This window comes from Aspergillus pseudodeflectus (genome assembly GCF_044049435.1).
Source record: "Aspergillus pseudodeflectus strain CBS 756.74 chromosome Unknown BJX68scaffold_124, whole genome shotgun sequence".
In the NCBI taxonomy this organism is placed as follows: Eukaryota; Fungi; Ascomycota; class Eurotiomycetes; order Eurotiales; family Aspergillaceae; genus Aspergillus; species Aspergillus pseudodeflectus.
This window is the reverse complement of record NW_027263900.1, coordinates 22,084-32,563: the sequence shown is the minus strand read 5'-3', so window position 1 is coordinate 32,563 and position 10,480 is coordinate 22,084. Positions and strand designations below refer to the sequence as shown.

General features: G+C 54.4%; 5 protein-coding genes across 5 annotated transcripts; 3 read left to right on the top strand and 2 right to left on the bottom strand.

Annotated features, from left to right (window-relative positions):
• The first annotated feature begins 818 nt into the window (after window positions 1-818).
• On the top strand, window positions 819-2,554 carry BJX68DRAFT_251072 (putative secreted glycosyl hydrolase). The gene is made up of 2 exons (XM_071042343.1): window positions 819-1,547; window positions 1,681-2,554. The coding sequence occupies exons 1-2, from the start codon at window positions 1,368-1,370 to the stop codon at window positions 2,224-2,226; spliced, it is 726 nt and encodes a 241-aa protein (XP_070891962.1). The 5' UTR covers window positions 819-1,367; the 3' UTR covers window positions 2,227-2,554.
• Window positions 2,555-3,159: 605 nt separating this feature from the next.
• On the bottom strand, window positions 3,160-5,060 carry BJX68DRAFT_273625 (major facilitator superfamily domain-containing protein; the record flags this gene model as incomplete). Its single annotated transcript, XM_071047506.1, has 6 exons — window positions 3,160-3,424; window positions 3,486-4,081; window positions 4,158-4,400; window positions 4,463-4,658; window positions 4,707-4,747; window positions 4,812-5,060. 6 exons carry the CDS (start codon window positions 5,058-5,060, stop codon window positions 3,160-3,162), a joined length of 1,590 nt encoding a protein of 529 aa, XP_070891961.1.
• Window positions 5,061-5,467: 407 nt separating this feature from the next.
• Window positions 5,468-7,329, top strand: BJX68DRAFT_273624 (amidase signature domain-containing protein; the record flags this gene model as incomplete). The annotated part of the gene is made up of 4 exons (XM_071047505.1): window positions 5,468-6,234; window positions 6,288-6,984; window positions 7,043-7,148; window positions 7,208-7,329. 4 exons carry the CDS (start codon window positions 5,468-5,470, stop codon window positions 7,327-7,329), a joined length of 1,692 nt encoding a protein of 563 aa, XP_070891960.1.
• A 153-nt stretch (window positions 7,330-7,482) lies between these two features.
• BJX68DRAFT_260021 (ketopantoate reductase family protein) lies at window positions 7,483-8,804 on the top strand (the record flags this gene model as incomplete). Its single annotated transcript, XM_071043805.1, has 4 exons — window positions 7,483-7,498; window positions 7,775-7,977; window positions 8,038-8,534; window positions 8,579-8,804. 4 exons carry the CDS (start codon window positions 7,483-7,485, stop codon window positions 8,802-8,804), a joined length of 942 nt encoding a protein of 313 aa, XP_070891959.1.
• A 49-nt stretch (window positions 8,805-8,853) lies between these two features.
• Window positions 8,854-10,417, bottom strand: BJX68DRAFT_273622 (Zn(II)2Cys6 transcription factor; the record flags this gene model as incomplete). The annotated part of the gene is made up of 2 exons (XM_071047504.1): window positions 8,854-9,696; window positions 9,758-10,417. 2 exons carry the CDS (start codon window positions 10,415-10,417, stop codon window positions 8,854-8,856), a joined length of 1,503 nt encoding a protein of 500 aa, XP_070891958.1.
• Between the last annotated feature and the right edge of the window lie 63 nt (window positions 10,418-10,480).

Below are 10,480 nucleotides of genomic sequence, written 5' to 3'. Positions count from 1 at the left end.
CTCGCCGCCCCCCAGCCGTGCCGTCAACTGGCTCGGGCCCGAACCCGCTGGCTCGAAGCATCCCGCCTGACCCGGGCCTCGCCCAGCTTATTTCCCGCTTAGGTCATCGCCACGTGACAATCCTCTGTATATAGTCGGTCCCGCTTCACGGAACCTCCATTAGTTCTCCATGCTTCGTATTGTAGTTTAATACGACCTTGTTCATCGAGAGACGTTCCTTACACTGAGACAGGAACTTGACGACATCATACGCCAACTAGACCGCGCGCAAGTCCAACTTCCGACTGAACTGGCCATTGCTGCCTTCGCCCAGGCCCTGAGGCCGGAGTTCGCACCTGCAAAGGCCGTTTATTTCAACACGAGTGCAATCAAGCACCGCGCCTCGGGGACAACAGATCCCAGCCGGTCGCCACGCTGGACGGTCTCACGCTTGCTGCCAAGTCTGAAGAGCCTTATCATGGGCGTTTGGACGAGGACTATCTCGGTCTTCTTGCCGACAGGCCTGCACCAAGGCCCACTGGTCAGGACACAGTTCTCAAAGTACTCGCCGTACACGGAACACGGCCAGTATCCAGGTCAAATGGTGCACGCACTGCAACAAGGCCTTCCATGACAAAGAGACCTGTCACGCCCTGCACCCTGAGATGAGAGATAAATGGCTGGAGAAACGCAAGCGCCGGCGCGCAAACACTAGGGTGTTGTAAGGAACGTTTCGTTGAAAATAGAATCGTATTAAACGGAATAAGACGCATGAGGAACTCTAAGAGGTTTCGCGTACGCGGAACCGACTATATACAAGAACCGTCACGTGGTGATGACCTAAGCAGGGCGAGGCCTGTGACACCTTATGCTATCGCCATAAGCATATTGGAATCCATCGCCCACACCATAAATGTCTGATGCGGATGACGCCAAGGGAAGACTGGTCGACGCGTTGCGGTCAACACAACACCCAGTTTGCCCCTTTTTAGAGCCTCGTACATTGTTCCAGAGCTACCATAGAGATCATCGGTCATTACTTGCCGTGGGCAGCCCGACGGTGCCGGACCCTTCGATACCTCGTCCTTGATAACATACATGTCTGCGAGAATCTCGATTCAACCTCGGAGCGTCTCCTGGCGCCCCACTGGCACGATCGGTACCTGAATTGAACTAGTATATATCAGGAAAATGCGGAGCCCGCTAATAAGTTAGTGCACCAATAACTTACCTCTCCACTTCTTGAAAATGACATCTCCGATCGACAATCTGCGCAGAAAAAGGGGGTCACCAACTCCCGCTCCTGCGATCTTCACCTCCTCTTTCCAACTTGCGCGATCACGACTCGATCCAGCTCCCAGCAATCGGCACATAAATTCTCCGAAACCATGCGGCTGCAAACGTTATCGTGGCTTCTGCCAGCCCTCGTGTCGAGCTCATCGGCCCTTTTCACATCGATTCCGCCAGCCGCGCAGAATGGGACACAAGGCATTGATCTCTTCGAGATCCATCTCCCGGTCATCTGGAGCGCTGCGGCTGCCAGCGGGGTAGAGTTTGTGATCGTCAAGGTGAGATTGATTATCGACCGTCGAAGATCGCTTATTGATCGACACTGCGTCCTAACTTGCCATTTCCGCCACGATCCTTCTCCAGCTGTTCACGGATCAATTGCACGTTGCTAACCAAGTCGCTCCGTCGCAGACAACCGAAGGCGCCAACTACCGCAACCTCCGCGCACCGCTCCAAACCGCACACGCCAAAAAAGCGAACCGAATCACTGGCGCCGTCCACTTCGCCAAAGCCCGCGAAAGCAGCGGAGCAGACCAGGCAAACTTCTTCCTCGCACACGGCGGAAACTGGACATCCTCCGACGGGAAAACGTTGCCCGGCGTGTTGGAAATGGAAGGCAACATCGCAGGCAAGCTCTGCCACAACATGAATGCGACGGAGATCACGGACTGGATGTGGGACTTTTCGGACACGTACAAGGCGGCTACGGGGCGGGCACCGATGTTGTTTCTCTCGGCGGACTGGTGGGAGAAGTGTGCTGGTGGCGATGAGAGTTTTGCGAAGGAGCATCCGCTTTGGCTTGCGAATTGGGCGGATGAGCCTGGGCCTCTGCCGAAGGGATGGGGCGAGGCGAAGATCTGGCAGTATGCTGGGTTGAGTAAGAATGGAGGCGAGGCGAATCTCTTCTTCGGAAGTGTAGAGCAGCTGAGAGCGTTTGCCAGGGGCGCAGGGAAATAGATCTTGGACCATTGCATTGTGTATATAGAGTAGTGCGAGCATTTTCCTGGTTCGAATCAAGGCCGAGTGGGATGATGGCTACTTATGCCACGCATATTGTCATGTAGATACGGCTTCTCATCCTGTTCAGCGTCCTTGTAGTCAGCTTACGGCTCTCCGTCCTAGTCTCAATCTGTAAGGAACGTCTCTCGGTGAACAAGGTCGTATTAAACTAAAATACGAAGCATGGAGAACTAATGGAGGTTCCGCGCAGCGGGACCGACTATTTCCAGAGAATTGTCACGTGGCGATGACCTAAGCGGGACATAAGCAGGGCGAGGCCCGTGACACCATACTCGTCAGAAATTGGCAGGATATCAAGGAGGCATAGCAACGTTAGTGAGATCACTGAATTACCCCGACCAGTCCTCACCATAATACTCGAAATCCGCACCATGATCGACGAGATCGGACCGTATGCCCTCCAGATACATACCCGGCTGATCTACTGGATTCTGAGATGAGGTAAAACGAGCAGCATTGCCGGGTTGGACTGATTGCTGAGCTGTGCTTGGAATTGTGTATGCCGCCGCCTCCCCTGCTTCGAGCATGTCCGCTTGTGGCGCAGGAGCCGGCGCCGCAGTCTGACTTAAGGAGGATAATTGATAGACATAAACTTCGTGCCCTGTTGAAGACGGCTACATTGCACATGTTATACTCAAGTTGCATGAGCCCGATTGAGATTAATAGTGTATGCGCGTTCCAAGTCTACATGGCACAGTTGATACATGCAAACCGAGTGGCAACGTTGGAAGCACCCATGCGCTTTAGGCATGGTAAAGACAAATTACATACATGCTCTGCTCAGATGGACTACGTCAAAGTTATCGCGCAGCATGTTCCTGCCATATATTGTCCTTGCTTTGACTTGACTACACAGGCATCCAACCACTTCTAAACTCGATACCGGAAATGCTTGTTCTGCTTATCCGTCAAATCCTCGAAGCTTTCCATCGCTGCCTCAGCCGAGTCAGCACCATCTAACAGCCCCTCGCGCTCTTTCTGTCGGTTCTCAAAGTAGCAGTACGCTGTGTAGATAATCTGCAGACCCATGGCAGCCCCGTAAGTCCCAGCCAATCCTTTGATGGCTGTTGGGTACCGCGGGACTTCGGAGGCGAGGAAGAGGTGTGGGCCTGCTATGTTGCCGGCGCAGTAGATCCTACATGATTGTTAGTTGCACAATGGTAGGGAAGTAGAAAGAACAAGGAGGTAATGCATACACAAAGTACAATCCAAGCACGGTACTCCTCTTCGTATGCCCTGCTGTATTCAGTCCAGGCAGCGTCCAATTAAGCACAACCGGGGCGCCCAAAATTCCCTGTAACCAGCACATCCCCACAAGGGCGAACCGATGCGCATCATCATGTGGAATCGTGACCAGTCCAATCAGTCCCGCCAGACCCGGCAAACAGGCGAGCACAATCGTCGCTCCCAACATATTCGGCACCTTGCTCAGGTACCCAAACGCAATAACCATGACGACCTGAATCCCACCCACGGGCGTCTGCAGGAGACTCGTGCGGAGAGGAGAGTACCCGAATCCCTTGATGATTGCGGCGAGAAAGTTGGCAACGCCGCCATTCAAGATGCCATAGCAGATAGCCATGAGGTAGAGGAGCCACTGGCGCGGGTCCAGGATGGCTTCTTTGATCTGGGATGGGACGATTTGCGGCTGTTTGAGGCCCGTCTGGTTGTGGGATATCCGCCAGACGGCGACGACACGCTCGTACTCTGTTAGCATTTTGGCGTTGTGTGGGCCGTCCGGGAGGTAAGCGTATATCACGAAGCCCCAGGCTATGGTCATGGAGCCGACAATCTGGGTGCAGGCATTGTCATCAGAAAATATGGTTCTCGTGCACTGAAGTCATATGTGTTCGAGGTGGGGACCATACCAGGTAGATGAGCTTCCACTGCGGAACGGCTAGGCCTTCTGCGTGTCCTGCGCCATATGCTAGCAGGGCTCCCAGGATTGCCGCTATGCCGTTCATAGATAGCCAGTATGAGCTGCGAAGGCTTTGCTCTTCGCGCGTCCAGAGCATGGACGTTAAGATGATGAATGCGGGCGAGACGACGGCTTCGAGGAGACCGAGGAAGAAGCGGATGGCGAAGAAGCCGGCAAAGTTAAAGACGGCGGCCTGATATGTTTAGTTGAACAAAGGCTTCTCGCTTGACTGGGCGCAGGAGGGAGTGTGCTCACCTGTAGCATACAAACAGCCCCCCAGACAAAGAGCATGATTCCAATCAATCTTCCAACAGGGAAGCGTTGCAGCAGGAGCTGCCACGGGTAAGCCCCAACAAGCCAGCCAATATAGAGGGCGGATGAGACCCAGGAATAATCATCCCCAGTCATATTCGTGTCTTCCTGTAGGCCGTATGCGTTGGAATAGTTCAGCCTGGATACTGTTAAGAAACGTGGTGATATATCGGACTGGATGCCTCACGTCTGCTTATCGAGGAAGCTCAACATGTATGTCATCATCATCTATTAGCAGTATTAATACCAAAGGAGATCCTGCGCAGTACAACAGAATAAGGGCTTCTCGTACCATCGGCAAAACATAAAAGTCCAACTTCCTGCAAACCTTGACCGCGTCTCTCTCCAGCTGCGCCGGATCATACTGCAACGACTGCTGAAAATAATCCTTGCCGACCTCGTTGAGGTTCTGATTCCGGCCACCGAGCCGACGGAGCCAGCCAACAGACTTGGAGCTCCCCACGTCATGCTCAGACGCCGATGTAATGGCCTCGTCGGCTTCTTTGGGAGCGGGCGTGCTAGTCTCTTTGGACATGGACATAGTAGCAAAGTGCAGCGCAGTTTTTTCTGCAACAAACCAACACAGTATGCTCGTGTGAGCACCTTGGCTTTATATCTCCTGCTCTTGCGGCAGCTCTTGCCTCACGCCCAGAGTCTCCCTCGTTGTCGATTGGGGTAGCTCAGGCAGTTGGTTATCGGCCCCGATCGCCGAAGGATTCGATACTGTATCTTTCACTAGCGCTGTTATTTACCACTGATAGCGTCCCTGATAGCTTATTTTGATAGCGCTGATAGCATGTTCAATAGACTCCACGGGGTCAATGAAGATGTTGTGCGCGAGCTCCGGTCGTGCTCCGGAATTCGTCAGCTATCTTGTATAAAGCGAGTCAGGGGAGATCTGTCCTCGGCTGGCTTACTAGAACGCCATAACCACAGTTCAACATCAGAATGAGCACCGTCACCATCACTGCCACCGAAACCGTTGTCCCAGAGGCCGAGTTTCCTCCACCAGTCAGAATATGGGAAGCCATTCGCGATGAAAAGCGCGCCGAGCAGCTCTCGCGAATCCCTCCGTCGTGGAGGCTGCAGCCCTCGCAGTTCCCTGGCAGAGATGTCGCGGATGTCCGCCCGATGGCAGCAATCAGCGGAATCCTCACCGAGCGCGAGCTCGAAATCACGGGTGAAAAGTACGACGCTACTTCCCTTGCCGCGGAGATTGCCCAGGGCACCTACACGGCTGTTGAGACAGTCACTGCATTCTGCAAGAGGGCGGCCATCTGTCAGCAGCTGTGCAACGCACTAACGGAGATCTTCTTTGCGGATGCAATTGAGAAGGCGAAAAAGCTCGACGAGCACTTTGCAAAAACAGGAAAGACTGTGGGGCCGCTGCATGGACTGCCGATGACATTCAAGGAGTGCTTTCATGTGAACGGCTATGATGCGTCGAATGGGTACATCTCCCGATGTTTTGAGCCTTCAACGACTACGACCCCGGTTATACAGCTGATTGAGCAGGCTGGGGCGGTGGTCATTGCAAAGACGAATGTCCCGCAGACGATGCTCGTTGCAGAGTGCGAGAATAACGTCTTTGGCCGGACACGAAACCCAGTCGTCAGTCACTTGTCCTGCGGTGGCAGCAGTGGCGGCGAGGGTGCGCTGTCGGCATTCAGGGGCAATGCATTGGGGATAGGGACGGATGTGGGAGGCTCTATCCGGTGCGTATTTGAACACTCCCGATTCAAGGGACGCTGATGTATAACTGTGTCAGTCTCCCCGCTGCCTTCAACGGCGTCTACGGCTACAAGCCCTCTGTCGGAATCCTCCCGTTCATCGGGTACGCGGCCTCGGGTTGGACAGGAGTCAACACGGGCATCCCCGCCGTCTTGGGCCCCATAGCGCACTCGATCCGCGACATGAGACTCCTCACCGAGACCGTCCGCGCCGCGCAACCCTGGCTGTTCGACCCGGCCGTAATACCCGGAATAATGGAACAGCCCACACCCCCATCCCAGCGCAAACCCATCATCGGCATCCTCACACAGTCCGGGGTCACCCCGCACCCACCCGTCCTCCGCGCGATCCAGACCGCAAGATCCAAGCTCGAATCCGCCGGCTACGAAACTCGCGACTTCACCCCAAGCTGCCCATCCTTTAGCAAAATCCGCGAAATCTCCGCCCAACTATTCACAGTCGACGGCGCCTCGTATGCGCGCCGCGAGCTGGCCAAAGCAGGCGAGCCCGTCGTGCCCTCTGTGACGAAATTCGGGTTCTGGGATATGCCGCGCAAGACGCACGAGGAGATGTGGGCGTGGAATACGGAGAAGGGCGCGATGCAGAAGGCCATGCTGGATGCGTGGCAGGCGCTCGGGATTGACGTGCTTGTTTGTCCGGCGGCGCCGCATGCGGCGATTAGTCCCGAGGAGACGACCAAGGAGTTGTATACCGTTGTTTGGAATGCGGTTGATGTGAGTTGTCTAATATACACCCCGTACTCGGAGGTAGTGAAGCTAATGAGAATGGCAGTATCCCGCGGTTATTATGCCATTTACCAAGGTGGATCCGGTACGCGACACAAAGAACAAGGCATTCGAGCCAAAGGATGATTTGGATAAGAGCATCCAGGCACTATGTACTTCTTCTATTCAAAGCAAAACGCTATTGATTGTCCTGGCTAATTGGTACCGATAGACGACCCAGGCCTCATGGCTGGCGCCCCAGTCTCACTGCAACTCGTTGCCCCGAGACTCCAAGACGCGGCATTGCTCAGATACGCCGAGGAACTGGATGGAGTGCTCAACAGTGAGAACTGAACTAGTGCTTCCCCGATAACATTGTAGATAGTACGAGTTCGCTCGACCATATTGGAGTCGCCTAGATAGCATAGACTTTGCCGATAGATAGCAGCCGGTAGCTGAATACTAGCCTAGGACTCTGCAGACCATCTCCAACTGTTATGCACCAGCATGGGTATCAAACACTGTACAAGCCTGTTTCCCTGCATCTCTTATCTATGCTATCTTAGCGTGCGGAGTATGCAACCCCCGCACGGCCTCATTCTCCGAGGTTGGGGTCATCGGCTACACTCTGCGCGAGACGCGAAGCGACAAATGGTACGGAGACGGAGGAAAAGAGGTACCTTGTAGCTTTCTCTTCACAATTCTCTAGCTGCATGAAACCTGCTGTTCTTTGACTACGATTCCACACAGACACTCCTCCCAGCAATGCCCGATATGCTCTCGAAACCCAAATACGAAGTCTGCCTCGTTGGCTCTGGTGGCGTCGGCACAATCGCCTCGCTTGTGCTCACAAAGTCGGCGCTCGCGCGCGTGACTGTCGTGCTGCGATCGAAATACAACTACGTCTTGGAGCACGGGTGGGAGATCGATTCGGTCGACCACGGCAAGATTTCTCGGTGGAAGCCGTACCGCGTCGTTCGGTCTGCTGTGGAGGCCGCGACAGTCGAACGGACTACAAATGCAAATGCGGAGGATAAAGATGTTCGTGATCATGCGGGGCAGGTAAAGGAGGTGGAATACGACTACGTCGTCGTCGCGACAAAGGCGCTACCGTCGCTCAACCCAGTCGTCAAAATGATTTCGCCTGTCATAACGCCGGGGAAAACAACTGTCGTCCTAATCCAGAACGGAATCGGCATCGAGCAAGACATCGTCAAGGCATACCCAGGAAACGTCGTGATGAGCAGCGTAAGCCACATTGGCAGTGAAGTCCAGGAACCAAACGTCGTCGTCCAGGTGGGGAAGGATGTATCGAAGACGGGACCGCATTTACACGGCGGCGTCGATGACTCCAGATCCATGGCAAAGGCAAGGAGCTTCGTTGAGATGTATATCGCGGGCGGCGCACATACCTGCGAGCTAGTCTCGGACATCCAAACTGCGCGCTGGGAGAAACTCCTCTGGAACGGCGCGTTCAATACCGTGTGCGCGCTGATGCGCATGGACGTCGGCGAGCTGCAGCGGAGCAACGGGCGCGAGACGCTGCTTGTCCCGATGATGTGGGAGATTTGGACGAAGCGGCCGGGCATGCGATGCCGCAGAGTATTGTGCAGTGGATGGCATATCGGCTACCGGATGATTGCGCGTATCGGCCCAGTATGTTGCTGGATTTGGAGAATGGGCGGCCCATGGAGGTGGATGTTATTCTGGGAAATGCGCTGGCCAAGGCGAGGGAGGTGGGTGTTGAGACGCCGGTTTTGAGTGTTGTATATAATCTTTTGGTGCTCGAGGAGTGGAAGATTGGGCAGAGGACAGCAGGCAAGACATAGCTGGTTCTTGATATGGTATCATGGGTATCATTATGTAGAACTAGATGAATTACAGTGGTATAGGCGCGCATCGCGCAAAATACATCCAATCCCAATGTTCTCCTGCATCTCTCGCCGGCCAGATGGTATCCACAACAAATGATCTTGTCCGCCGCGCGGTTACAATAGGCCTCGCATAGCAGATGTCGTCGAATAACCGAGTTGCATGAGCCCGATCCTCGCGGCTCTCGAGCTCGCACGCGGCAATGAATAGAGGCCACAGCGAGAGCTTGATGTCCTGTGATGAGCCGGAAATGTGGACCATGGCCTCGTACGCCATGCTAAGCGCTTCGGCATCTGCCTCTGCCGAGCTACCGGGGCGGTTGAAGAGCCGGAAGAGGTAGAGAAGGGCTGCTGCGCGCCATGTGTATGCGTGGAGAAGGAATGTTCGAGACATGGCCATTGACATGGTCGGATCACGGATTGGACGCCATGAGACCAGTTGAGCGCGTATAGATGCTTCTCTCTCGACGAGGTCGCTGCGTCTCACTGCGAGATGATTGGTTTCAACAGTAGTACTGTCGGTTATGAACTGACCATTCATTGTGTGTTGAACATCTTCAGCAAGTGCAGCGAGTTGCGACAACAATGGAGCCAAGGTAGTTGTCAACCCCATCACCCGGTCAGCATGGCACAGCGAGTACTCATCCAGCCAGGCGCACGGGTTGATCCTGGTGCGTTGCATTCTAGTAAGTGAGATGAGTAGATCCTGCCGGGCAACGCCTCGAGCGAAATACTTGGCCATGGAACTCAATGTCTTTCCCTGTCGGGTGTGGAATTCCAGGACCATGGAGACATTGTCAATGAGTGCTGAGAGGGTGGTAGCGCCGCCGTCAGACCGAGGGTCCACGAGCTATCATTTATCAGTTAGCTGCGACCCCATAACTGGATATAATCTGGAGATGGTAGGATACCTCAACTCCACAAAGAGCAAGAAGCAGCATGAGAACAAGTTCTAGACTACTTTCTTCCTCATTAATCAACCTCAGCCGACTCAACAGACGCGTCTTGCGATTGGACACCATGGCTGAATCTGATGAATCCTCAACATAGTTTTCTCCAATCGCGGCGAGAGCATCCCCGACAGCCGTTGGACTCTGCTGCAGGAGCGCAATGGCTGCACCGTTCATCTCGCTGATGAAGAAGTCGTTGCGAATGATCATTTCCGAGGGGTGTCGCATAAAGTATACCTCGATGAGCGGCTTATCCGCTGCAATAATCTCACTCAACGGAATTAGGGCCGGTCCACGAGCAGGGTAAAGCGTCTTTGTGGATGCCTCGAGAATAATGGACCGCATGCAATCGCTTGTCGAACTCGTCGCCTCACCAAACCACGTGTCTCCCAATGATGCCCGGGAAGAATTCATTGAAGCACTAGATGCAACAGACGCCCGGCGATTCACTCCACCAGAGCCAGAGCTAGAACGCGAAGAAACATTCGGGTTCGAAGCCCTCGCGTACCCGGAACACACGCGCCGCCTCCGAGTACAGGTCCCGCAGTGTGGATGCACCTCATCACACTTGACCTTGGCCTGCTTGCAATCGATGCAACCTTTGCGTGATCGGGTGGCCATGACGGTTGATCCTAGTAGTGACAGGTCACTGTCAGACGCTTAAGCGGAGTCGCAGTCGAAGAA

What these genes read in the sequence shown, in the direction of transcription:
- BJX68DRAFT_251072 (XM_071042343.1), top strand. Translation starts at nt 1,368, where the DNA reads ATGCGGCTGCAAACGTTATCGTGGCTTCTGCCAGCCCTCGTGTCGAGC. An exon ending in TAGAGTTTGTGATCGTCAAG is followed by an intron (nt 1,548 to 1,680) that starts GTGAGATTGATT and finishes GCTCCGTCGCAG; the next exon opens with ACAACCGAAGGCGCCAACTA.